The sequence below is a fragment of the Lepidochelys kempii genome, chromosome 9, assembly GCF_965140265.1.
Source record: "Lepidochelys kempii isolate rLepKem1 chromosome 9, rLepKem1.hap2, whole genome shotgun sequence".
Taxonomy (NCBI): domain Eukaryota; kingdom Metazoa; phylum Chordata; order Testudines; family Cheloniidae; genus Lepidochelys; species Lepidochelys kempii.
This window is the reverse complement of record NC_133264.1, coordinates 62,509,478-62,536,035: the sequence shown is the minus strand read 5'-3', so window position 1 is coordinate 62,536,035 and position 26,558 is coordinate 62,509,478. Positions and strand designations below refer to the sequence as shown.

General features: G+C 49.5%; 1 protein-coding gene across 3 annotated transcripts; it reads right to left on the bottom strand.

The window, feature by feature from the left end:
- Nucleotides 1-595: 595 nt before the first annotated feature.
- Nucleotides 596-26,146, bottom strand: LOC140917574 (uncharacterized). Of its 3 annotated transcripts, none has more exons than XM_073360695.1 (7): nt 25,785-26,146; nt 11,181-11,343; nt 9,653-9,796; nt 8,508-8,630; nt 6,437-6,676; nt 4,878-5,003; nt 596-2,482 (listed from the first exon to the last, which is right to left on the bottom strand). In XM_073360695.1, exons 1-7 carry the CDS (start codon nt 25,925-25,927, stop codon nt 2,195-2,197), a joined length of 1,227 nt encoding a protein of 408 aa, XP_073216796.1. In that variant the 5' UTR covers nt 25,928-26,146; the 3' UTR covers nt 596-2,194. The 3 variants fall into 3 exon arrangements, with proteins under 3 accessions (XP_073216796.1, XP_073216797.1, XP_073216798.1); XM_073360696.1 differs by having other exon boundaries at nt 25,781-25,887; XM_073360697.1 differs by lacking the exon at nt 25,785-26,146 and adding an exon at nt 11,681-11,786.
- Nucleotides 26,147-26,558: the final 412 nt, after the last annotated feature.

The window sequence follows — 26,558 nt, the reverse complement described above, 5'->3', positions numbered from 1 at the left end:
GGGCAAAAAATCATTTAGGAAAGGCTCATCTAGTTATTAATTAAAAAAAAACCACATTAGGAAGCAACCATGCTGACGCCACCTTTATGCACCTTTATCCAAGGCAGATGGGCAGAGTGGAGTATTGAGGTGTCAGTGCAAACTGATATATGCTCTGCAGAGATGGGAATTGGAGAATAGGTGGCTCTGCTCTGGGACCAAAAAAAAAAAAAAATCAAGCTCAACCCAGTTTGGTGGTGCTAGTTCCATCAATGGCTATTAGTCAGGATTGGCAGGAATGTAAAACTATGCTCTGAAGTGTCCCTAGCCTCTGTTGCCAGAAGCTGGGAATGGGCAACAGGGTAAGGATTGCTTGATGATTACCTGTTCTGTTCATTTGCTCTGGGGCACCTGGCAGTGGCTACAGTCAGAAAACAGGATACTGGGCTAGATGGACCATTGGTCTGACCCAGTATGGCTGTTCTTATGTTGCTGACTAGCAAAGGAAGATGGCATTCAGGAAAACTGAACCTTTCCAGCCGTTAACAGAAGGTGCTAGGCTATGATGCAACTCTGGGTTGAGATTCACACTTGACACTAAGGTCAATGATGCTTTATTTGGTGACTTCCCTACACAAGCCCAAAGGTTTGCCCATAGGACCTTCCCCCTCTGTCTGGTAAACAGAACTTTAGACAGTTTTTAACAAGCGTGGTCCTAGTTTGCTGAACCAGAATAACCCATACATCACTATTTGGATGTTTTCCACACAGCTAGAACTTCTTGATGCACAAGCTGGATTTTCTGAAGTGCTTGTCACCCTGATACAATGGCTCTGATCCTACTATCTGCACTCTAAGTAGTTATACCACCTTTATCACTGAGGTATCTGAGCAGAGATCTATGTTCATCTCATAAGCACATGCGTATCTGGTGTGTCACAAATAACATTGCATAAAATTCTCCTGGTATTGCTTTGGAAAGCAGGTAACCTGGCCCAGTCAGTGGTTGCCATTCAAAGTTAACTGGTTCAGCTGTTAGCAGTACCTAGGATCATGAGAGCCTGATCTGCCTCAAAAAGGATTTTAAATCCCTTAGTGGAATTTGGGGCTTTTAGGTTAGTGGTCTGGACCTAGCCAACCAGAGTCTGTTAGTTGTTCAGTCCAGTTCCTAATGGACAACAGTCTACTTCACAAACAGCCTAGTGTGGCCACAATCAGCTGGCTGCTGACCACTTCTTTAGGAGGCAGAGAGAGGCTACCCAGACAGAATTCTCCCCTAGCAGGGGACTGTTCAGGACAGGCTTGGGGAAGTTTGCCCTGCTGCTGGCCATGCTTTGCTTCCATTGTACGTAAATAGCGTCCATCTCCAGTGCTGTGGAGCTGGTTCCTAAATCCACAGCTGTCAGCTTTTAATGAAGGGAAGAAAATGTCTTTGCTCTTGAGTCTTATAAGCATATAGAAAGCAGAAGAAACAAGGGCATTTGTATTTATTTCATTTTTAATCACTTGTATAAAGTACCAACTCTGTGGGATCTAGGAGATTGGTTAAAATAAATAAAGGTAACAATTGTCCCCAGTCCTCGCTGGCTGAGTTTGAGGCTGGAGTGGGGAGCTGCTGAAATCCCTTTGTTGGAGCAGCAGCTGCACTGGGAGGCATTGCTAGAATATAGGATGACTTACAGCTAAGGACTCAAGGGCGGGGAGATGAGCCCTTTCCAGACACTAGCATCACCCCACAATGTCCAAGGGCCTTTTGTTATCGACACTCTTCTTGATGTGGGGGGCAACGTACGTGCTTCTTGTCAAGCGTTCCCTGCCCCAGAATTACTTGCAAGGTGGATTTAAGCTGGTGATGCCCCAGAACAAGGTGAAGGTGCTTGGATGGCTCTAAGAGATGAGCTCCAATCCAGGCACAAACCTTCCATTCTTATTTCAGTAGCTTGGAGAAAAATAGGGAGGAAGCAAGTAAATTAACTTGGGCTTCTGCTCTACGGGGCTGCCAAAACCTCAAGCCCTGATTGGTCTGAGCTATAACCAATGGAAGATGTGGCTGCTGAAAGCATCTACGGTGTTGAAAGAATGTCCTGATGGCCTCTGCAGGAGAGCAGTGCTGGTTCCTGTGGCTGGAGACATGCATCCAGCAGCAGGTGACTGCTGGAGAGACCGTGAGTGTTAGCTTAAGAAGTGCTACCTGGAAGATCCATGACTCTCCTTCCTAGTAGTCTCTGCTAAATGGGGATGCCTGTGCCTCAGCATCCCGCGAATGGTGTTTGGCACACTCCCCCTGCTTGGGGCTGTGCTTCTCACAGTGCTTGCTGCAGTTGCCTCTCTTGGATGTGGTGGCAGTGGAGTGCGCAGGCGAGGCGGGTACCACTGGCCTCTCCTGGCTGTTGCAGCGATGAACCAGGATGGGCTCCTTGGGGCTGGCCTTGCTCTTCAGGAGGCGCTGAAGCAGCTGCTTGTCCGACCGCTCCTTCCTGAAGTCATCCTCAAAGATCTTAAGCTGCAGGGAAGACAAAGGAAAAACAAAACTGAGCAGGGAGAGGCAGGTGAGCCCAGAGGTGGCTCTGGCCAGCTCTGTGCAACTTGAGGCACTAGCTATTGTGCAGCTAAAACCATGAACCACTTTTGAAGACACTTTAAATTCAGTCCACACTGATTTGGGGAGGGAATAATTCCCATCTCCTATTTTCTGATCTGCTTTTCCCAAGTGGCTAGCACTTTCCAAAGATCAGAATAACAATTCCAGCTATTCAGCTACTTAGCACTTGGCATGGTGATTGGGTACTATATAAATACATAGGCCAGACCTGACCCTAGCTCATTCCCCTGTAGTTGTGTTAGCCCACAAAACTGGGTGACTGGGCACCCAAATCGTAGATGAAATTCAGTGTTGATAAATGCAAAGTAATGCACATTGAAAAATGTAGTCCAGACTATACATACAAAATGATGGGGTCTAAATTAGCTGTTACCACTCAAGAAAGATCTTGGAATCGTGGAGCAGATGTTCTCAGAGAACTATCCATGATATGCAGCGGAAGTCAAAAAAGCTAACAATGTTAGGAACCATTAAGAAAGGAATAAATAGTAAGATAGAAAATATCCTAATTCCATTATGTAAATCTGTGGTACACCAATGCCTGGAATACTGTGTACAGTTCTGGTCGCCCCATCTCAAAAAAGATATATTGGAAATGGAAAAGGCACAGAGAAGGACAAGGCAACAAAAATGACTCCAACTATGGAACAGCTTCCACAGGAGGAGAGATTAAAAAGCCTGGGACTTTTCAGTTTGGAAAAGAGACGACTGAGGGGGGAATGTGATTGAGGGCTATAAAATCAGGAATGGTGTGGAGAAGGGGAATAAGGAAGTGTTATTTACTCTGTCACATAACACAAGAACTAGGGGTCACCCAATGAAATTAATAGGTGGCAGGTTTAAAACAAACAAAAGGAAGTACTACTTCACACAACACCCAGTCAGCCTGTGGAACTCATTGCCAGGGATGTTGTGAAGGCTGAAGCTATGACTGGATTAGAAAAAGAACTAAAGTTCATGGAGAATAGGTCCATCAGTGGCTATTAGCCAAGATGATCAGGGATGCAACCCCATGCTCTGGGTGTCCCTAAACCTCTGACTACCAGATGCTGGGACTGGGCGACAGGGAATGGGTCACTTGATAATTGCACTGTTCTGTTTATTCCCTTTGAAGCATTTGGCATTGGCTGCTGTCGAAAGACAGGATACTGGGCTAGATGGACTACTGGTCTAACCCAGGATGACCGTTCTTATGTACTAGATATCTAGACCATCCGGGATTAGGAAATAGTCCCCTTGTATCATCTGCATCCCTGACTAGTGAGAATCCTTCAGCTTCAAGAGAGTGTTTCGGGACAAGCAGCCTTGTGCCATTAAACTGCATGGAGCCTGGCAGTGCACTGCAGCGATGGACGGTTGGTACAGACTCCCTAAGCCCTGAAGATCGGGGAAAGTTGCAGATGGTAAGGAGAGACTGGCTGGAATGGGTTTCTTACGTCGCTTTCAAAAAGCAACCCTCTTCATTTTTTAAGTAGCCCATGGCTGAAAGGACACTGGGACTGTGGCTGCTTCCTCCATTTGACTGCTCACAAGGAAAGGGATGTCTTTCTAACTGCCAGTTCAGCCTCCTGCTGGGATTGGAAAGTCAAGCAGCGTTCTCCTCTGCACCTGTTGTGTTTACTGGGAATATTCAGCTCTAAACTGAGGGCAGAGCATGTCACTTTAGAGGGACCTTCGCTAACAAAGTTGGTGATCCATAAGCCAGACCCGACCCCAGCTCGTTTCCCAGTAGCTGTGTTGGCTCCACAGAGCCAGCAGTCAAGTTTTGTTATTAAAAGCAGCAGATCTAATCTCTCAGCATTTCTACAGCATCAATCACCATAATATCTCAGTGCTGGCTCTAAATGCCCATCAGGAACAGATCTGTTGAGTGGTAAGGTGCTCTTCGATCTTCACCGCATTATAAGAAAATGGGACCTGCTAACAGTTGTAACTTGCAGACCAAGAGACAATACGGCGAATCACATCTTATGCTTAGGGTGGGCCCTTCAGGGTTCAGAAGGGATTCCCCTGCACATACAGCTACATTAACTAGAGGCAGAAAAACTTGCAAGGTAGATCAGGAAGGGTCTTAACATTTTCTCACGCTTCAGGTACTGGTCAATGCCAGAGCCAGGGGGCTAAATCAGCAGGATCAGTGATCTGATTCAGTATGGCAAGCCCCATGTTCCTAAATCCATTCTGCCCTCATTGGGAAAGCCTCAAATACAGCCTAGTTGCTGGCTGTTGCTGTTCCTTCCCTGCAGCTGAGTTGCATTAACAGGCTGACCAGTGCACTTGGTGGGGGGGGACTCACCTGCTCTCTCAGAAGTACCATCTGCTGCCTCATCTCCTCCTCCTTCTTCCGTAGCTTCTCGTTCTCTGCTTTGATTCGCTCCCGGTCTTTGTGTTCTGTCCTGTAATCCGCCTCATAAATTTCTGTCTGTGAAAGCAGGAAGAGATGCCTGTCAGTAGGGGCTTGGAAGCCCTGTCACTGCCGGGTAACTGGCCAGTACACTAGGGAGGGATGATCATTCTACAGCAGGGGTGAGCAAGCTTTTTGGCCTGAGGGCCAGATGGGGGTTATGAAACTGTATGGAGGGCCAGGTAGGGAAGGCTGTGCCTTCCCAAACAGCCTGGCCCCCTGCCCCCTATCTGCCCCTTCCCACTCCCTGACCCATCCATCCCCCCCCTGCTCCTTGTCTCTTGACTGCCCCCTCCTGGGACCCCCGCCCCTAACCACCCCTCGGGACCCTGCTCCCTGTCCCCAGAGTGCCCCGACCCCTATCCACACCCATGCCCCCTGACAGCCCCTCCCCCCCCCGGCACTCCCATGCCCATCCAACCACCCCCTGCTCCCTATCCCCTGACTGCCTCCTAGGACCCCCTACTCCTTATCCAACCCTCCCCCCTGCCCGCCCCCTTACCATGCTGCTAAGAGCAGCAGGGGCTAGCAGCCCCACCGGAGCCAGCCATGCCACCCACACTGCCCAGTAGGAGCAGTGGGCCAGGCAGTGGTGCTGTGGGGGAGGGGCTGGGGACTAGCCTCCCCATCTGGGAGCTCAGGGGCTAGGCAGGACAGTCCCATGGGCCGGATGTGGCCCACGGGCCATAGTTTGCCCACCTCTGTTCTACAGTCTTATGCCCATTGTCATGCAAAGGTCACTGCCACCTTTTGGGGACTGGTTATGCCAATGTCTTCCCCTTGCTACTCCAATAATACTACCTAGTTCTTATGTAGTCATCTCAAAGCACTTAGGGATCATTATCCCCAATTTACAAATGCGGAAAGTGAGGCAGAGAGACACAGTGACATGCCCAAGGTTACCCAGAAGCCCAGTGGCAGAACTGGGACTAAAACCCAGATCTCACAAGTCCTGGTCCAGTACGCTAGCAACTAAGCAACACTGTTTGAACTCTAACAAGGTGGTGCTGGAAGAATGCTTCCAGGGTCGCTCCAAGCTGGGAGGATGGGGGATTAAATAGATACAGAGGGGTGGTGTGAGCTGGTGAAGGAGCAAAGCACAGAGCCAATACTCAGTCCTTCCTGCGAAAGGTTGGAGAGGAGTACTGCCCCGCTCTTGGACGTTCGCCTGAGATTAGCTCCCTCTCCCACCTGCCTTACCAAACATTTCAGTGAGGTTCTCTTTTCTTCCCCCCGCAGAAGTCCCTTTCCCCATGAGCACCCATCCTTCATGACTGATGCTGAGTTACCTGCAGGGGTCGGCACCACCATGTTGCGTGACGGACACTTGACAAAATTATCGTACTTAGTGACGGATGTTGGGGGTGGGGGAGTTAGGTCATTCAGTCATTTGAAAAATTACCACAGACCTCAACATTTTTACCACAAACACGTTGCTGAGCCCTGGTTACCTGGCATTTCAAGGCCTCCAGCTGGTCCTTCAAGTCAGTCACCTCTTTCACAGGATCCGAGCTATTATTCACGTGGACCAAGTGCTTGCACTTCCTGGGCTTGTAGGTCTCACCCCCTTGCACTTTCTGACTGGCCTCTTCATGCTTTTTGGATGAATTCTCCTTCAAGCTCTTCCTGGGAAGCAGGAACTGAGCATCTACAAATTCCTCCCAGGGCACAGATGCCAATACCTCGGAGCCCTAAGGAAGGAAAGGCTTAAAGGTCAGTTGTTGGCATCATCCAGCGCATTGGTGACCAGCTTCTTAGAAATGCTAAATGATCACATGTAGGTTGAGCCCTGGGTGTTTCATTCTCTTCCTGGTCACAATACATTAGGATAAGGGACAGCAGTTTGGTCTCTAGGTGACAATAGGGGGAGGGGCTGGGTGGGGCTGTGTTTGACACTGAATTTGTTGCTTCTTGCAAAGTCATTCTTGGGGTAGCAGACCCTCGCATTGAGCCAGCCTACAGCCTTCAGGGAGCCAGCAAGAGAGGCCAGTTCAGAGTGGCTGCATGTGGCATCGCAATATGGAAACAGCTGAGAAGCCCTAAATCAGGTCATGTCCATGGTAGGAGAAGGAACCATGCATGAGTCAGAAAAGCATGAAGGTAAAGCTAAGGTCTCCTGGTGCCCAGCCTAACAAAGGGGTTCTGTGCTACCAGAGAAGCTTGCTCCTGAAGACGTGCATTTACTGTCAGTCTCTCCGGGGAGATTTGAATCTCCTCTGCATTTTTTGGTTTGTTTCAGATATAATTTTGGATCATGAGCCGTTCCAACAAGAGAGCAACTAAACTGTTCAAGACCACATCTCTCTGCTACCAGCAACTCCATCGAAGAGCCACCTGAAACAATGGGCTTAGCAAAATAAGACTATTGTATGATATAGGGAAACAGGTGGTCCAGTGGATAGGTGTGGCCTGGAAGTTGGGAGAAGTAGATTCTAGTCTCGGTTCTGCCACTGACCTGCTGTGTGACCATGGGCAAGTCACTTCCTCACTGTGCCTCAGTTTCCCCTCCTGTTCAGAATGTAAAATCTGTTGTGTATGGCCAGGGCTTAGCAGAACAGGGACACAACATGGGGCCTGTAGACATTACTTTAATACAAATAACAAAGTAAGATGTCTGCACTGGCTTTCAAGCGGTGTTTGAAAGCTTCAGCATGGCTGTAGCTGAAATAATCTAGTACAGTTTGGCTGGCCAGTGTGTATGGGGCCAAGCTATAGGGGAGCCTTGATCTAGCCTTGATTCCTAGCCAGGTTTGTTGTTTTAACACAGTTGGATCCCCATCCATGCTCGCCAGCCAAATTCTGGAGCGCATTTGGGTGCAATTGTACTTCAAAGCCAGGATAGATGGAACCGGAGTCCTTTGGAAAGTCAAGGGAAGAAAGAGAAATTATAGGTGCTGACTGGCTGGTGGGGTCACATAATGAGGCATATACATTGTCAATAATTCTCCCACTCTTGTTCTAGCCCCACCCAGAGAATGCTGGTGCCGACTGGGTGTGCTGATCTCCCTGTCCTCTAAACCCGTTCCGAGCACCAGGCCATCCCCAGCTGTTAGAGGACAGGGTTGTGGTGGGAGATGGACTCTTTGTGCTGCTGAGAATATTTCTTTGCTTCTTTCATTCTGATTTTTGCATCCTGAACCTCAGTAATTATAGCTGAGTCAAACTTGCTTAATGCATTTTTGTTAATAGAGTTGGCTACATGCTCTGGCAACTTGCACGGCCCTGGGACATTGTCAAAGCCATGGCTGTACATCAGCACTGACCTAGTGTCTTTCACTCCTACCAGTATGACAAATGCCAAGCACAGGGGGCCTTTGAGTCTACAGCTAGGAGCTGGTCTAAAGACTGTGGGGTTCCTTGCCCTCCCTGAGTGAAAATGGAGGTGGTGGCTGTTTTCAGTGCAATAACAAAGCTGGATTCTCCCAATCCAATGAGTCACTGTCAGTTGTGTTTGTAATACTGCAGCTTTGGTACAGTCCCCGTTCTTTATGGGAGGAGGAGGAGGGTTTACAATGAACTTACAGCCGAGGTCCTCTTCTCCCTGCCGTGGTGCTGTCTGCCTTCTAGCTGCCTCACGTACTCCTGTAAATGCTGGTTCTTCTTGAGCTCCTGGATGAGGGTTTGTTCGTAGTACTCCCTCTTGTTCTGCAATGGGGATGGACACAGTCAGAACAGCATCTAACAGTCAAAGGAAGCAGATAGGCCCTGGATGCTACTTGCAGCATCCTAAACTCACATGTGGTAGGAGAGGGGTTTCTGTTCTGACCTTTCTCCACCCAGCCTTATTGCGCCACTTCCTGGAAATCTATGCAAAGAAGGGAGCTGCACTGTGTCTTTTGCAAGCAGCAAACCTATGTCCTTTACCTCCCCAGCTCCCTCACAGTCAGCTAAACCATTGGTGTCTTCAGTGTCACCGCAGGGATAGTACACCGGATGAGGCTCTAGCAGTGGCCAGCTTGGTGACCTTAGGCAAGTTGCTCTGCTTCTCTGTGCCTCAGTTTCCCTAACAAGGAGATAATGATACTGACTTCCTTTGTAAAGTGCTAAATAAAGAGTGTCTTCAGTGAGCTCTGAATCAGGCTCGCTGGGCTTTGCTCTGTCCCCGTACAGTTCCTCTAGATGGTATGACTCCCTGATGAATTTGGTATTAGAGATGAGGAGAGTAGGTTTGGAAAACGAGCTGGGTATTATGTATCCCTTCCTCCTGCCACCAGTATTTTTAGGACTAGGCAAAGGCCCATCAGATTCACGTCTCTTGTCATCTAAGACAGATTTGAATCAGAGCTTTTCCCAGTGCAAGTAACCTAGGGGCTCACCTACCACTGTAGCTCTGACTGCAGGGGAGGCTGGTGCCTCTGCCCCTGGTGCTTCATTTCTACCCCACGCAGTCTCTCTGGATGAACACAGCATGGCAGTGCTCTGCCTTTGGGGGGAGAAGGGAAGAGCCCCTGAGGGAGGCAAGAGAATGTTGCTACACAACTGAAAAACTGACCTGCCAAATAAGACTCGAGGGGAGGAGATTGGCTGACCTGGAACTCTACACAGAACCACCGTCTCAGGATTTGCTGCCTTAGTCCCTCCCCTGTGCTGTCATGTGCTCTCAACACAAGCCTAGCCCTAGGCGCTCTGCTGCATGCCCAGAAAGTAGCAGGGGCTCCTTTGCTCACCTGTTCATGCTCAAGCTTCATGGAGAGCCTCTCCGTCTGCTGCTTGAGGATGACCACCTCCTCCTGCAGGGCCCCCATCTTCTGCTGCAGCCCCAGGGTAGTGGTGTGGTAAATTTGGTCCCACTCCTGATTTAGCTTCATGAGCTGCAAGAGTGGGGCAGAAAAGCCACTGGTGAGTTTAATTGCCCTTCTTCTTTCCACACAGGGAGTGAGTGTTCTCTGCGCCGGACTAACCCCCAACAGGTTATGTGCCCATTCACCCATCACAGGTGAACGTCACTCAGCCATTCTAGGCCGAATGAGAAATAGCTTCTCCTGTTGGAGTTTCTAGGGAGATGATGGGGACAGAAGGGATTGGGGAAAGGACCTGCCCAGGACACTTGTCTTAATAACTCTGCTCTGGCTATGGGCTATTTAATTATTATAGATTCTAGCCCCAGGGCACTTCCTAGGCATGTAACAATGGAAGGTCCTGGCTCTAAGGGGCTTCTGTGGTAGCAGGACTGAGTCGGGGAGGGGGGGGGTAAGTCTAGGGTCTTGTCTTCACTAGAACATTGGCTCCTGTTGGTACATGACGTTGGGGAGTCATGGTAGCAAACACAATGGTACCCAGTGTAGACTAGGGCGAGCTGTGCTCAGCATTAATTCTGGGGGTTGTGGTTAAACTCGTGTGATTGTAACCTACACACCTCCTGGGTGTGGTGCTCTGTCCCCTCTAGTGGCTCTGAGACCACTTAGAGACTAATGAGTCTGCTACAGCCTTAGCTAAGAGCCATGTGGCTTTTAATTCATGCAGTAGAGGCTCATGCATTTAGCTCTAGAGGTCCCAGGTTGGATCCCGCCCGCCGACGACGACAATGACCCAGCTGGCAGACAAGATCCAGCAGGATCACAGCCTGATTTGATACACAGGAGCTCACCCTCTGCTGGTGCTGCTGCCTTGGACTCTGTACCCTAAGTCCAGTATGCGGCTGCATAGTCAGCTGCATGGTCCCATGGGAGGGAAGAGACTAAAGATGAAGACCTGGCTTCTATGGGGATGTAACTGCACTCACTACTGTGATATGCGAGGGCAGGACTTGGAGAACAGAGCACAGCCGGACCCACACAGTGCTATTGGGAAGAGGGGCAGATCTGGAAGGGCTCTTAGTGCATGAGGAGGACTGTACATCTGCATGCAGGAACTATTCTGCCCCCTACCCACCACCCCACCCCTGCTAGCCAAGGAGATAATGAGGGAGCTGTTCATTGGACTGGAAGGGACCTTTTGAGTCAACGAGTCTGGCCCTCGCTATCATGGGCAAACCCTGGAAGGACCACCAGTTTCCCCTTGGCTGGCCCTGATTGACGTAGCATAGCTCAGTACAGGGCGCTGGAGAGGAGGGTGTGAGGGCTGAGCATACTGCAGGGACAGATGGGGTGTGCGGGTGCACCAGCCACAGAGAGGCGGCTCAAGGCACGCCTGTAGCTTGCGTGAGGCGGTCTATGGCCCAGGGAGCTGAGACGGGGGTGCCTGTGCTTTGTTCACCTCCTTGTTGATGCGCCGCAGCTCCGTGTTCTTGTTGAGCAGCAGCAGCTTCTCCTCGTCAGCCGAGGTCACCGTCATGCTCTCCGAGATGTAGGTGACGATCTCCTCTGAGTCGTGCTGGTTGGAGATGGCAGACTCGCTGAGCACTTGGGGTGCACCCTCCCTGCCAGCATCACCAAGAGAGGAGGAAAGTCAACGAGGGGAAAAGGAAGGAAGGGGCATAACTCCCATTCTTCACTGAGGTGTCTGGCTCCAGGATAGGGGCCCCAGCATCAGCACCCACTCCTCTCTGGGGCCCTCACCCCAGGGTGCCTCTCCGCACCCATTCTCTGTGCAGGCACCCTGCCAGCACTGCCCTGATGCTCACATCAGCGTCCTCTCCAGGGAGTGACATGAGGGCCCCAGCTTATGCCCTGCTCTTCCCCCACCCTGGCTTCCCAGGAGCAGCACCCAAGAAACACAACGGGGCTAGATCTGTGCACAGAAAGCTCTCCCCTTACCCGGGTGTCAACATAGGGGGCTGTGACCCAGCCTAGCTTAGCAGGCTCCTCAAAGCCTCCAGCTGGAGAACAAGTTCTCTCTGATGCATTCCCTGTCCACTACAAGCACAGTCACATACTGAGGAGGGCTCAGAGGAGTAGAGTTACACTGATCTCACACAGAAATTGGGGAAGTTCTTGGTAAGTGGTATTTGCATACCCTAGATTTGCATAATCAGCTTCATTGAAAAGGGGTTTTGAAGGGGAATTCAGCTAGAGAGAAGTGTGTGTGACACTGAGGCACTGTGAGCCTAGGTTCGTTCCTACCGGCCTCATTCTTCAAACTGCTGAGCCCTCACATCTCCCAGGGCCGCCCCTCGGCGCCTCACCCAGGCAGGCCCTCGCACACAACAGTGAACAGTGTGTCACCAGAAACTGTCCCTTGGAAGGTTTGTGAGTGGAGTCGTGAGCAAGATCCAACAAATCACCTCTAATGAGTATGCCCTGCCCACTGTCATCCCGTACAGTAATTCTCAGTGTGTTAACCTGCAAACCCAGCGTGACATTATCTGATTAAACTATGACTATGTAGATCATTGTTGCTACCACTGTTATCTAATTGAAACACATCTTGTACAAAATGTGGCATGTAAGATGTCTATGGACAGGCTATAGATTGCTGAATATGATTGTGCCATTTGTATGCATGTATCAGTTTTGTAGTTGAAGTTAGGAATATTAACTATGTACCTGTATTTTTAAGGTGTTTGCTTCTGGGTGTTTAGCCAACAAAGTGTTTAGCCAGCACATTATGAAGGAACTATTCAAGTAGAATGGCCCATTAAAGAACACTTAACTTACAATGGAAGATACCTATCTACTCTTAATGGACTTTCCTGCTATGACTAAGCCAAGTTATGCTTGGACATGTAACTTGCCTATGTGACTCCAAACTCCATCTTTTACCTGTTTCAGAGTAACAGCCGTGTTAGTCTGTATTCGCAAAAAGAAAAGGAGTACTTGTGGCACCTTAGAGACTAACCAATTTATTTGAGCATGAGCTTTCATGAGCTACAGCTCACTTCATCGGATGCATACCGTGGAAACTGCAGAAGACCTGTAATTTTACTTTTTTCTTTTACCTGTAACTTTCCACAGTAAGAACAATAGGATTCCCTTCCCTGGAGAGAAGCTATAAAAGGCGCTGGAAACATTTCCATCAAACCTCTGGACTTATATTAATGGGAGCATTGTAACCAAAGGACTGAGGACCTTCCAATGAGTTGGAAGCAACCAGAGACTTGTCAAGCCAGCAGTTTATTCCATCACTGCTAAAAGCTTGATCCAAGAACTTTGCATTTATTGTATGTATTTGATTCCTTTAACCAATTTTAACTCTCACCTTTCTTTCTTTTTATAAATAAACCTTTCAATTTTAGATACTAAAGGATTGGTAACGGCATCATTTTTGGGTAAGATCTGACTTATATATTGACCTGGGTGTGTGGCTGGTGCTTTGGGATCAGAAGAATTTTTTATTTGATTAAATTGTTTTAAAGAACCACTCATCTATAAGTCTAGTGTTTTTGGTGGTGATACAAAGACTGGATTACCGAAGGAAACTGCTTTTCTGACTTCTGGTTAGCAAGTGTGGTGAAACAGAAAGTTGCTGATTTGGTATATCTCATGGAAGAATAACGACCAGTTTTGGAGAGTGTCTGCCCTATTTTTTCGGCAGTTTGTCCTGAATTTGGTATTCTTAGTTGTGACCCACTGAGGCACGGTTACACGCAGCCTACCTGCCCCATGGCCCAGCACAGTGCTATACTGAAATGTCCTCTCACTGATCCATGTGACTTTCGTAACCTAGACAGCACTACCGTGCCTTTGCTGTTATGCTATGGGGGCACTGTAAACAACCATAGGTAGGGTGCACCTGTTAAATTAAGTGACCCTTGTTTATTTGTCAGGCTACATCTGGGGGTCAATGGGTCTTAGTGAGGTATTGTTCAAATCTTTATTAGCAGATCTATGGTGTTAAAAACTAAGCCCAGAAGGTCAGAAATCCACACACACACACACACACACACCCCTTAACATTTCAAAGGCTCCTAAACACTTTTACTTGTAGCCTTCCAAAAAAAAACCCATCTGCTTATGAGTAAGTAAGTGGTTCTGACCAAGAAGTGTTGTCATGTCTAACAAAGGGATTTAAACCTCTCTGTCACTGAGCACAAACCTTAACAAAGGATCCATGACCAATGCCTCCAGAATAGCTGTCTCCTTTCCCCACGTGCTTCCAAAAGCAGAACTAAGAGCGGATCTGTCTGCAATTTTACCTCTCAGTGGGGAGGGGAATGGTCACAAAGTCATGAATCAAAGCCAAATCCCTTCTCAGTGCCAGCAGGGCAGCCCCATAGAGTCCTTACCATGAGCTAAGCTAGGGGACCATCAGCAATGGGAGAAAACTGCCCAGTGGAAATCACAGTGTGACCTCTTTTTTCCACTTTATTGAGTTATTTGAGATCCCCTTGATGATTGAAACTGGAACTGCTTAGGACAGCAGCAGCAGCTGCCTCGTGGGACTCAAACAGCCCCTTGCAGTTCACTGGAAGGGGGAATTGGAGCAGAAGTACAAATATTAACATATATTTGCATTTTGTGGAAACACCGAGAGGTCTGAATTTCAGTAATGGGCCCGGGCTTGAGATCACGGCACTAAAACCAGGTCTGAGGGGGAAAGTGAGATGGGAATCAGAAGAATTTTATGGGCTTCTATCTCTTGGTTTGCCAGGTCTGGAAAGGATTGCTTTGTACCAGCAGGGAGCTGGAAATCCCAACAGCTTGCCAGGCAGATTCACCAATTTTTCCACCCCAGTCCTTCTGGTGTATGTATTGTGGGACCTTGCAACCTTTATTTGTCCCTTGGACTACTGGCCAAATATAGCAAGTGCTAGACCATATTTCAGTGTAATCCTTTTGGGATTCATTCAGGTGTTGATGGAAGAATCCCTTAAATTGCAACAGTGTTTTCACTAGGCACAGCTTCCCTGATGATCACTAATGTTGGATGCTCTCTCAAATGAAACACAACTACTAATATCCAGCACAGTGTGTCATCCCAATTTGCCCGTTGGGTCCCAAAGGGTGCAAACTGATCTGATGAATGCCCAGACCTTGGGGCACTGCCAAGCTTGTGTGTCTTCCCAGGGAGAAAACTCAGCTCTTGCATTTCTAAGATGTGTTGTGCCTAGCAAAACTGTCTTAGCACCAAAGCAGTATTTCCACCATTGATGCCCATGCTACAGACAGGAATCTCTACTGTAGGCTTTTGCCTTCCAGAGGTAGGTGCATTGTGGGCTTGCCAAAGGCAATAGCCCATTGGTGCAGTGAGCCCATGACTCTACTATTGTTTCTGGGCTTGTTTCTCACATGTACTGATACAAATCCTCCCTCCTTTGCTTGCAGCCCAGTGAAACCGACATTGCTTCCTTGACCTAAGCACCATTGCCATGCAAACAGGCCAGGCGTGTTGCAAGTGGACAGCATTGTGACTCTTTCCCTTCATGCCCCTGGGACGGGGATGTCTTGAAACTTCTGTGTTCCATTCCCAACTACCCTTCAAACCAGCCCAGTCTTACCCAGGTATCCTCACTGGAATAAATCAGGAGCATGGATGAAGTCTCTCCCCCTCCAGGTGCCAGATGCACTTGTGTATTGGATGCCAGATCCGTCCACGTAACCAAGCTCCGGGGCATGAAACCCACCTTACCCATCCCTGAGTTTCTGCATGTGCTACGAGGCCACTTGGCTGGACAGGATGGGCTATGTGTGTGTTGCATCTAAACACAGATGTGCAGGCTCAACTCCAGGATCTTTACCACCTTGTTTATGTTGAATCTCAGGTCCAAAGTCTCACTACCCAATTCTTCATTGGATCGACCATGGGGATGCTTTGCCGGATCTTTCTCAAGCATTTCTGGTACTGTCTTTTCCATCGAGGAGGTGCTCAGTGCAAGCAGCATTTGTCTCATACACTTGGCAACTCTTAGAAGTGAGCCAGGCCTTTCACTTCTTTCCAGGATGGTCCTTACGACCACACACCAGCCAGTCATTAGAGCCTGGGCCAGATCTACCAGAAGACTGGGAAGCTGGGTTTTGGAACTGGAGCAGATCATAACTGTGATCCTGCAGGTGTGCTGAGGGGTAGCACTGAAGCAGGTTCCCCCACACACACACACACCCTGTTCTCAAAATCAGCAGGCCCTCTGCAAGCAGGTACTCGGATACCTCTCGGACTCCCCCGCATGCCCTGTGCCTCCAGCCACCCCTAAAACTCAGAGGTTCCACTGGGGTGGCACAGCTTCCTCTGCGCAAGAATCTGTTTCTGAGGCAGCAGCTTCACCAGGCCAGTCTCATGGCGGAAGGAAGTGGTGATGCTGATACAGGATGCACGGGCCCCGGTGACAGGAAACTCTGACACGAGACAGGACTTGAAAAACCCACCCTGCTCCCAGTTACTTGAGCAACGATGGGGTTCCCCCTGCTGGGTGGAAAGCCCCCCTACCCATCACACTTCCAGTAAGGTGCACTCACGACAAATCTTGCCAACGAGCCCAGTAAATGGGCTGGAAAAGTCCACTGGGGTGGAAAGGTTCCTGTGTAAGGGGCCAACCTTAGCCAATGCAGCCTTTACCCTCTGGCTTCTAAGGTAACTTAGTGCTGGAGGAAGAGATCCTTTTATCTCCATGGGGACTGCAGACCTCTCCTTATCTGCACAGCAACTTTCTCCCATGCTGCCCTGCCATGACGCCTGCGCCCTGGGATGCTGTCACCTGGTGTGACAATACTGAAATAACAGTGCTGTTAAGAAAAAGCAGCCTGTTTGCTGTTAACAGCATGGGACTGCAAACACAGGGCAGCCCCTGGGTTTGGATCACTTGCCAGATTATCCCTTGGTGTCACCAACTTTGGCCAGTCCGTGGCCTGCGTGGAGTCCTGCATGGGGAGAGTCCTTAGCATTAATGATCGGAGGAGATCTTCCAGCAGGGGATCTCAAAGCATTTTACAGAGGAAAGCTTGATATCGTGACTTCAGTGGGAAACAGAAAGGCACAGAGAGTGGCAGGGCCTGACCTCATGCAGGGAGCTGCGGATAGAAGCTGTGATGCCCAGCCCTCTGCCCTGCCCACAGTAGCATCAGCAGAGTCGGTTCTCATGCAGGAATGGAGACATTCCAGGAGGCAGAAGAACAGAGCTGTGTTTTGGTTTATTTTGGAGCTGGTGGGCGCTGTCTGTTTTCTCACCCCACTCACTGATGTGAGGACCCTGTCATCAGCTGGTACGTTCTCATACTCAGGCTTTCAAACCATGGCAATAGGAGAGCCTGGGAGTCTGGGTTCCCAGCAGGTGTAGCAGGCAGAGTCCAGGCAGTTGGGCACTGATATCCTGTGCTGGTTTTCCAAGTCCTTATTCCCAGTGGCTGAACCCCGTCCTTCCTTTGTCACTTATGCAGCGTGAGCTGCCGTGCCAGCATGGCTGGCTGGAGGGAGGCAGTTCAAGGGAAGAAGCAGAAAATGGGGGAGGGGGGGGCGGGCAAGGGGAATACAGCAAGAAAGGCCAGCAGGGGTACTCCAGAGACAGGGGAAGGGGGCCAGTAATACAAGAAAAGACACTTTGTTTTCAGAAACATGGAATGTGAAATCCAGGCCCCATTTCCACCTTTTTACCAAAACTCAAAGGCTCGGCCCTGGTTCTCATGTCGTCCAGACCAGCTCTCCCATCCCTACTAATAGCCTCTCTACTTGAGTCCATGGGGGGAGTATCATGGTAACAGTGTAAGTGACAATACTTTGACTGGGTATCTGACTGTGTTGTGCTACAACAACCTGTTGTGCGAGGGAGCTCCAAAGTGCATCTATATTGATCTCCAGCACCCAGGGCATTGTGAAGCCAGTATGTACATAAGTTAGAGCTCGATCTTCATTGTGTGACTTGTTCTCATGCAGCCTGCTGCCAGTTCCCTGTCAGTGGAATAATCAGTGGCATACCTGGTGGGAGGAGGTGCGTTACTAACAGGGAACTGGCTATATATATATATGTAGCTTGGTGATCCTACTATCAAACCTGATTGACCAGGGGAATTTCACTCTCTCACTAGCTCTGCATTGTTCCTGGCTGTCTCGCTCCAGATACAATGAGGTTGAGTGCTTGCCTAAGAAAATCTATTTAAAATTTGAGCCAGTTAAATGTGTACAAACCCCCAATACAGACACACACAAACTGGTTTAACCCTTGCTTATATCGATTTTAACTTAAATAGGTAATTTACTGGTGCAGGAGTGAAACTGATTTATGCACCTACATTAGGGGGCTGCCCTAGTTTGTCTAGATCGAATTTTAAATCCTACATATCTCACTGTCCTGGTACAGACAAGGCCGCCCGGTTTGTTTCCACTCAAGGCTGACTGTTGTCACTCCTGGCATGTGTGTTCTGGGCCTGTTAGTTCAGATGTTTAGAGGGCTGGCAGATTTAGCCCATCTCTAGCCAGGAGCTGTCATGAGACTGCTGTGTATAAGGAGATGTAACCATGTGTAGCTATCTCCCTTTCCTAGGAGTTGCACATGAGCATTCAAGGTGGGCATGATGGGATAATATGATTTTGGCAATTAATTGATCTTTAAATATTCATGGTAAATAGGACCAATGGCCTGTGATGGGATGTTAGATGGGGTGGGAACTGAGTTACTACAGAAAATTCTTTCCTGGGTATCTGGCTGGTGAATCTTGCCCATATGCTCAGGGTTCAGCTGATCGCCACATATGGGGTCAGGAAGGAATTTTCCTCCAGGGCAGATTGGAAGAGGCCCTGGAGGTTTTTCGCCTTCCTCTGAAGCATGGAGCACAGGTCACTTGCTGGAGGATTCTCTGCTCCTTGAAGTCTTTAAACCATGATTTGAGGACTTCAATAGCTCAGACATAGGTGAGAGGTTTATCGCAGGAGAGGGTAGGTGAGATTCTGTGGCCTGCATTGTGCAGGAGGTCAGACTAGATGATCATAATGGTCCCTTCTGACCTTAATATCTATGAATCTAGGGCTAGGGCGAGCTAGGTGCTGGCTCTGAACTGAAGGGCAGATAGAGGCCTAGTCAGTTAGTGACTTTCAATGGGAGTTAGGTGCCGCACCTGTTATCTGCACCTTGAGGCCCCTAAATCGCTTTGGAAATCTGTCTCTTAGGCCCCATCAGCACTACTGTAAGCAACCACACTTTAAAAGGATTTAAACTCCAATGTCATCAAGTGGGGTTGTAAATGGAGATGGGCCTGAGCCAAAACCCACACCCAAATATGCCCAAACATAGGGGTATAATGGAATCTGGGTGCAGCTTCGGCCCATCTCCCACTCTAATGACAATTTGGCTAGTGTATTACAGACAGAGAGGCACCATCTGTAGGCTTGGGATGAGATAACCAGAGGAAATGAGGAGTAGGTACAGTTTAGCAGTATCCATGCTGTCTGACCCGATTGTATGTCCCCTTCTAGTGACTGGCTTAATAGAGGATAGTGGCCTACTCCTGTTACTAACTAGTGGAGTTATTCCTTTAGCGCAAGTGTTAGAAGCTTGTGCTTTTGGCAATGAAGATCACTGAGGATGATCCATAGTGGTGGAGCATAGTTGCAGCCGATGAAGTGAGCTGTAGCTCACGAAAGCTTATGCTCAAATAAATTGGTTAGTCGCTAAGGTGCCACAAGTACTCCTTTTCTTTTTGCGAATACAGACTAACACGGCTGTTACTCTGAAACCTGTCATAGTGGTGGGGTTCTTATATGTATTAGACACACAAGGCTTCAACCTGAGGGAGGGTTTAGGATTCTTGAATGATATTCACATAGGGTTAGCCCTTCTCACACTACTCCGCCAACCTGTGTTCAAGTCCCATTGAGCCACAACTGTATTTAAATTGGGCTTCAACTCAGGCTTGTAGTTTGAGAAACCCTGGGCTTAATGTTCAACAGTGCAGAGCATCTTCAGCCCCCACTGACATTAGGTAGAGTTATGTGTGCTCAGCACTTCTTTGGATCGGGCCACACTGTCTCATGTTGAGCACCCAAAATCATGGGCTCCATTTTTTAAAATTTGGACTTAATTCTGTCTGCCCTGTAAAAGCAGCCTGGGTCTCTGCTTGGAAATAGCACACAGTATTTGCCCCATCAGTTCCTTAAATATCAGCTACTACTAGCATGATGTAATGGGACCAGTCCTGCACACCCTGATTCTTGTGAGTAACTCACTCACACAAATAGACCCACTAAAATAATGCCAACTCATATGTATGAGAGTTTGCAGGATATGTTTGTCTGTCTGTCTGTCGGTCTCTCTCTCTCTCTCTCTCTCTGTGTAAGTGAAACAGGATGCTAATCAGAATGATGTGATTTTATCATCTGGCATCTTGTGATCTACTAGGATCAGAGTCACCTTGGTGCTTTGAAAATGTGCAGTAAAGCACGGTGTCAGTGCTGAGCAGTGTTAATACTACCCATGATTTCAGGAACAGTCAAGTCCTTCAAGTATCAGCCCTGGAACCTGTGATCGGAAAGAACTAAATAATTGCTGGTTGCAGGTAAGATTTCACCTGTGCAAATGAATCTCTGTTGTTGTTCATGAGCAAATAGCCTTGGAGACCAGAGCTGGGAAATCCCCCTGGACAGGTGCCAGAGCTTTAATTGCAATGATGTCACCACGGTGTCGTCGATTTGTAACTCTGCATATTCTCAGAGGTGCTCCAGCTAGCTAGCTCCTCCCAGAATACCCTGCATAGGAGTAGCATGGACTACATTTCTAACTAGATCAGCATCACTGTGGGTTATTTGCCCAGGCATAAACCAGTCCAATCTGAGAACTAGGACCCACGTGAGGGCCTTTGATTTTTGGATTGGGCTGTGAGGTTCAGTCTCTGCTATGGGCAGGAGGCTTAGACAATGACTCCCATGTCCACAGGGTTCAGCAAAAAGCTAGAAGGTAAGAAATGTCAATGCGTATTAAACAGATCAGTGAGTGCTTCTGCAGTGAGCCCTATGATTATGCACTGTCAGAGGAGAGGCCTAGATGTAGGTTGTTTTTGGGGGGGAGAAGGTGGGATCTCACCACAGTTAGCACTGACCCTCTCACACACACACCACATACATGCCTTATAAGTAGTCCCAGCAAGGAGAACAAAGATCGAACTGTCTATGAAGACAGAATTCCCCTGTCATTCTCAAAGGGTCTGTCCACATCAGGATAAAAGGTGTTTTTAAAATGAGTAAGCTGTTGGCAATAGGGAAAGAACCTAGCACCTCTGGATGTACAGGCATGAGCCTCTACTTGCCTGAGCTAAAAGGCCTTGCTGGGCAAGTCAGGGTGTAGCAGGAGATCACCCTCTATGTGACACAGCCACCACTAGGGGGTGACACACACAGTGCCACCTTGAGTGGGAGTGGTTTACACTAATACTAGCTCTTGTGTTCAAATCCCAGTGTAGACAGGGACGTAGCAGTTTAGCAGGGTCACAATCTGGGTGTCCCCTAAATCCCTTTGCCTTGCCTGGGCACCAACTACCCACTAGGATTTTATGATGTGTTAGCTATCAGGTTTGACAAACACACCTAGTGTGGAGATACCTAATGGTGCCATTAGGGCAGGAATGATGCACACTAGTGGGGAATCTTAGACACGGTCTGCCTTTGTTGCCTCTGTTCTTGGGATCAATAGGACATCAGTCTCCAGGTCTGTCCAATCGTGCAGCACCTTTTACGAGCATTGCAGTCATCTCTTCCAGACAAGGGGCCATTTTTTGTTATGTGTTTGCACAGCACCCAGTACAGTGGGGCGGGGGCCTCCAGCCATGGCCACGGCACAAGCAGTAACAATAAATACAAATAGGGCATGCGTTAGGCAGCCCTGTCACACATTCCTGCATCTCAGCTGACACCTCTCACATTCTTCTGGGAGTATTTTTCTGCAGTTGCATCTTTTGGCCGCTATAGGCTGCTGTAGCACCCACCAAGCAGTCCGCCCATCCCTCCTCCTTCACTGGTAGCTTTGCTGCCCCCCAGACCTCTCTAGCCCCCACAACCCCAGTAGCAACCCATCCAGCTCCTCAGTCGGATTCCCACTCCCCTACAAACTCAAGCCCCTACCCCAGCCACTGCTCAGGGCAGAGCGTGTTGACCATAAAAGCTTACACATATTCAAATTCTTTTCAACTACACACGTGGCATGATCTTGTTAAACCATTTGCATGAAATGTCACAGGTGGAGCAGAACAAAACTTGGCAGGCAGGCTGGCTGGAGACTGAGCACCTTGGAACTAGGAACATGTCACCACGCCAGCCTGAGACAAGAACCAGCCTTCCTTCCCAACCCAAGCTGCTTTCCAGTTCCCAGGGCCTCCTTGAAACTGTAGAGTGGTGAGGAGCCAGCCACTCCATTTCCTCTCACCTTCCGTAACAGCTCCCACTGGCATCCCAGACTGGAGGGGTTGTGGGAGAAATCCTGGCAGTGGAATCAATGGGAAACTTCCCATAGAAGTCAATGGAGCCAGGATTTCACCCCATATTTTCTTTTTTGTTCTCCCATGACCTCAGCCTCTTCTAAATTTCTTCTTAATGTCTGCCTTTGCTGATCCCTACAAATCATGCGCAGCTGGCACTGCTTAGGCTAGTGGTCACTTGTGATTACTGAGACCTCCCTGACTACTAGCTTATACAGACTCACCTGTCTCTAGTGGAATCTTATTCTCCCAACCTGCCCTCCATGACTGCCCATTTACCTGTTACCTTCTGTCTAAATCCCAGATTGTGAGCTGCCTGGGGCAGAGGCTGCTTTTGTGTTATTTGTCTGTCCGGTGCAATTGTGATTTGTATTGTGATAGCGCCAAGGAATCCCAAGCATGGCCCAGGACCCCATCGTGTCAGGTGCTGTACACACACAGAGTTCTATTGAGGCCCTTGTCCTGCTTTCGTCACCGCAGTATCTGCCCTTCCAGCAGGGCTGGCTCTAGGCACCAGCAAAACAAGCAGGTGCTTGGGGCAGCGCATTTCTAGGGGTGGCATTCCGGTGCCTGCCATGCTGCCCCTAGAAATGTGCCCCCTCCACCTGCTCCCCTGAGCGTGCCGCCGCCGCTCGGCTTCTCCCCCCTCCCTCCTAGGCTTGCCACGTGCAAAACAGCTGTTTTGCGCGGCAAGCCTGGGAGGGAGCGGGGAGAAGCCAAGTGGCAGTGCGCTTGGGGGAGGGGGAGGTGGCGGTGGTGGAGCGGAGGTGAGCTGGGGCGGGGAGCGGTTCCTCTACCCCCTATTACTTCCTGCGCTCTCCCCCCCATGCTCACCTCCGCTCCGCCTGCTCCCCTGAACGCGCTGCTGCTCCCTCGCCTGAGAGGGAGGGGGAAGAAGCGGAGCGGCGTGTTCAGGGGAGCAGGCGGAGTGGAGGTGAGCTAGAGCAGGAGGGTGTGGGGGGGAGCCACAGGAAGCAATGGGGGTGGGAAATGTGGCACACCCAGGGGAGGAGGCGGGGCCAGGGATTTAGGGAAGGGGTTGGGAAGGCACGAAAAAAAAGCGGGGCGACCAAAAATTTTTTTGCTTGGGGTGGCAAAAATCCTAGAGCTGGCCTTGCCTTCCAGTCATGCATTAAGCATGTGGTTCATTCTCTCTCTCATCCTCTCCCCAGGGGGAGAACTGTGGGTGCAGTGGAATGGTTGGTTTTGGGAGGGTTTGATTTGGGTTTTATTTTTTTAAATGCTGATGCTGCTCTGTGGGTGTCAGAGAGGGCAGGCAGGAGTAGTCCAAGTCCCAACTCCGCCTGGCACTTGGAGTGGAAGGTAGCTTGTGATGGCCCTTAGTTAGACCAGCCTCTGAGAAAAGCCAGTCTCCTGCATAGACAAGATGGTCCCTGCCCACTGGGGTCCTGATCCCTGCCTGGGAGCTTTAAGTGCTATTGCAATCAAAATAATGATAATGTAAATCTCTGGTGATTGTGTGGTATCTTGTCTATTAAAGAAAACAGGGCAATGTGTGAATACGGGGCCTGCCAGAGTCTATGAGAACAATGGGCCACCTAAACAATGCTTGGAGGTGACCACACTCACCAATCATTGGCTCTGTATACTTCACAGAGGGCTTATGCAAATTACTTGCTCATTGATATGCAGAATGTACAGGCTCCATCTGCCCAGAGGCGTGTAGCTGGTCAATTTTGTTTGAGTTTCAGGTCAGTAACAAACATTGCATGTGGCAGAAAGCTGCTATTTACTACCTTCAAATATCTGAACAAAAGCATGTGTGTGTGAGAGAGAGAGAAAGAGTAAAATTTTATGGGCCAAATCCTTAGCTGCTGTAAATTGACACAGTTCCATTGGAGTAATTGAAATGACATCCATATATAGCAAATTAGGAACTGGCTCTATCAATCTATCTAGTGGTGCCTGTTGTAAAGTAAACTAAAAGGTGAATCTTGGTATATCTAGTGCAGTATAATGGCCATCCCAGGTTATTCCAATGCATTGTGATGCGCTGCTTGTTATAGGGCCAGATTCTCAAGCTGTCAGTTCCCATTCTGGCTCCTAAATAAGGATCAGTTCAGAGCCAGCAACTCCCAGTGTGACTCTAAGTCCAGATTTTCAGACTGAGATTTTCAGCACTCAATGTCCACCCAACATGCTGAGCTCTTGAAAAATCTGGCTCTAACTGTGGCCCTAAAATTCCAGCTATAGTGGTTTTGACCTAGATTCTCAAAGGTATTTAGGTGCCTCATTCCCATGTAAATCACTGGGCACCTAAATTCCTTTGGGGATCTGAGTCATTGTGCTCAGAGTGAAGCTGTTCATCAAAAAGAATTTACTTCCCTGAAATTGTATCCCAATTTCCAGCAAGCTCCTGTCCATGCTGCATTTGAAGCTATGCTAGGTAGAAGAGTGTTTGATGGGTAGTTATGAGCAGGAAAATGACTGTATAGAAAAGTTTCCCTCTGATCCCACAGCACTATCCCTTGTGTGTACTGAGAATCAGATCTGAGTACAGTAATAAATACCTAGATAGATGCCTTTCCTGCAACTGACAGCCTCTGCTCCTGTCAGCTCAGCCAAGCCACCACAGTGATGGGAAGCTGAGCTAGGTTCTAGTCTGGCTCATCTGTCGCTATTGTTATTAATAACTAAGTTTCGCTCCAGGAATCCTTATTACGGGTTATGATGATGCACAATTTAGAAAGAGCCCAGGGTGATTCCCAGGTTTGTAAGACTGACAAACAGAAAGTCATCTCTTGACTGGGAGACCAAGCCTATTGAGACAAACAGGGAAGCATGCAGATCCACTGGTTCAGTCACTGGTTCAGAGTTGGGCTGCCCTTTAAAAATGGTTGCTGGAAACAGTGACCTAGCACAGTCTTCCTGATATATTCATAGGACTGATTTTCCTTCACTCTGCTGGTCTCCAGCCTACCCCAGCAACGTGGGTTTATATTGTGATTCTTGGAGAGGTGTGTGTGTTGGGGGCACAGGAACCACTGGGTTCAGCAGTGAGCCAGGAAGCTGCCAAGCCATCCAGAATTGGATTCGGGCTCCCACAGAACAGAACTCCCAGTCCACACCTGTTTCGTAGCAGCACTGATGTCACAGCTTTGGCCACAACCACCAACCGGTGCCTGTTGGCCTGGTTACATGCCAGTGTGTATCTATGTACACACACACACACACCCTTCTGCTCTTTATATACGTCCTGGCAGCCTAACTCCTATGTCTCCCCTTCACACACAGCCACCAGCTTCAGCCCTTCTCTCAAACTTCCTGCTGCTCTCAAGGCACCACGAAGCACTCCTTTAAACAGCCCCCTGGAGGGGCTCTCTGGCCCCCCGCGCAGAAGAACAGGGCAGGGCGTTAAGAGGTGGTATAGGTAGCTCCTGGGGCTTGTTTCACTTCCCAGCTCCCTTGCCCGCTCCCAGCTCCCCGCTCCAGCACCTGGAGGGGGGGGGGGTCACAGCTGATGCCTCTCGCTCCCTGACAGCTAAAGCTCTGATGGGACCTAAGACCCCCAGGCCCCGCTCGCCACACGCCCCCTCCCAATAGCCCCCGGCCCTGCCGGAGCTTTACCTACCTGTTGAGAGACAGATCATCCTGGGGTCTGGCCAGCCGGGGGCCCTGCTCTAGGCAGAAATCCAGCGTGGGGGCCCCTCTCTGCAGCTCAGGCAGGAGCTCTGCTTTATCGTGCGGCAGGGCGAGGAGGGGGCCCGTCTCCATGCTCGGGGCTGGGGCTGGGGCTGGGGCTGGGCTGTCCGGCACGCTGGAGGGGCGATGCCGAGTGCCGGGCAAGGAGCCGCCGCCGCGGGGCACGCCCCTGATGTCACGCCCCTAGCGCCCCGGTCTCTCCGTGTCGGTGGTGTCACACATGGGTCCCGCTGTGGATCGCAACCAGGAAGCGGCGCTGCTCGTCATCGTCAGCTGTTGGGTGAGCAGAGAAAGTTACTCACGCCCGCAGCGCCGCTGAATTTCTCAATGGCCTGTTCCATTCCCTTCCCCACCCCCCCCACACACACCCCCGTGCACACACAAAGGGCAGAGGGTGCCTGCCCACGCGCTCAGTGTCGCAACAGTGGGAAGTTTGCAAAGAAACTTAAGGTCCCCGAGAGGCACGCACATCCCACCTTTGGCCTTTCCAGGGGTCTGCGAGGGGGGACCCTTGTTACAGTTTCCAGGGACGTCACTTCTGGGCTATATTTGCACCCTGAATATTTTCATTGAGAATTTCCAGACACAACAGTTCACACAGGATGCAGACATATTCGCCCAGTGCAGACGTACACATGTGCGGTAACACACATGTTCAAAAACACAAGTCGCACACACACGCGTTCATACAACACATACCCAC

Bases quoted from the DNA above. Each gene is read 5' to 3' on its own strand.
- LOC140917574 (XM_073360695.1), bottom strand. From the start codon at position 25,927: ATGGAGACGGGCCCCCTCCTCGCCCTGCCGCACGATAAAGCAGAGCTC. The intron at 9,797-11,180 runs GTGAACAAAGCA...CCACTCTTGCAG, and splicing joins TGCGGCGCATCAACAAGGAG to CTCATGAAGCTAAATCAGGA. The intron at 2,483-4,877 runs GTGAGTCCCCCC...TCTTCCCTGCAG, and splicing joins TGGTACTTCTGAGAGAGCAG to CTTAAGATCTTTGAGGATGA.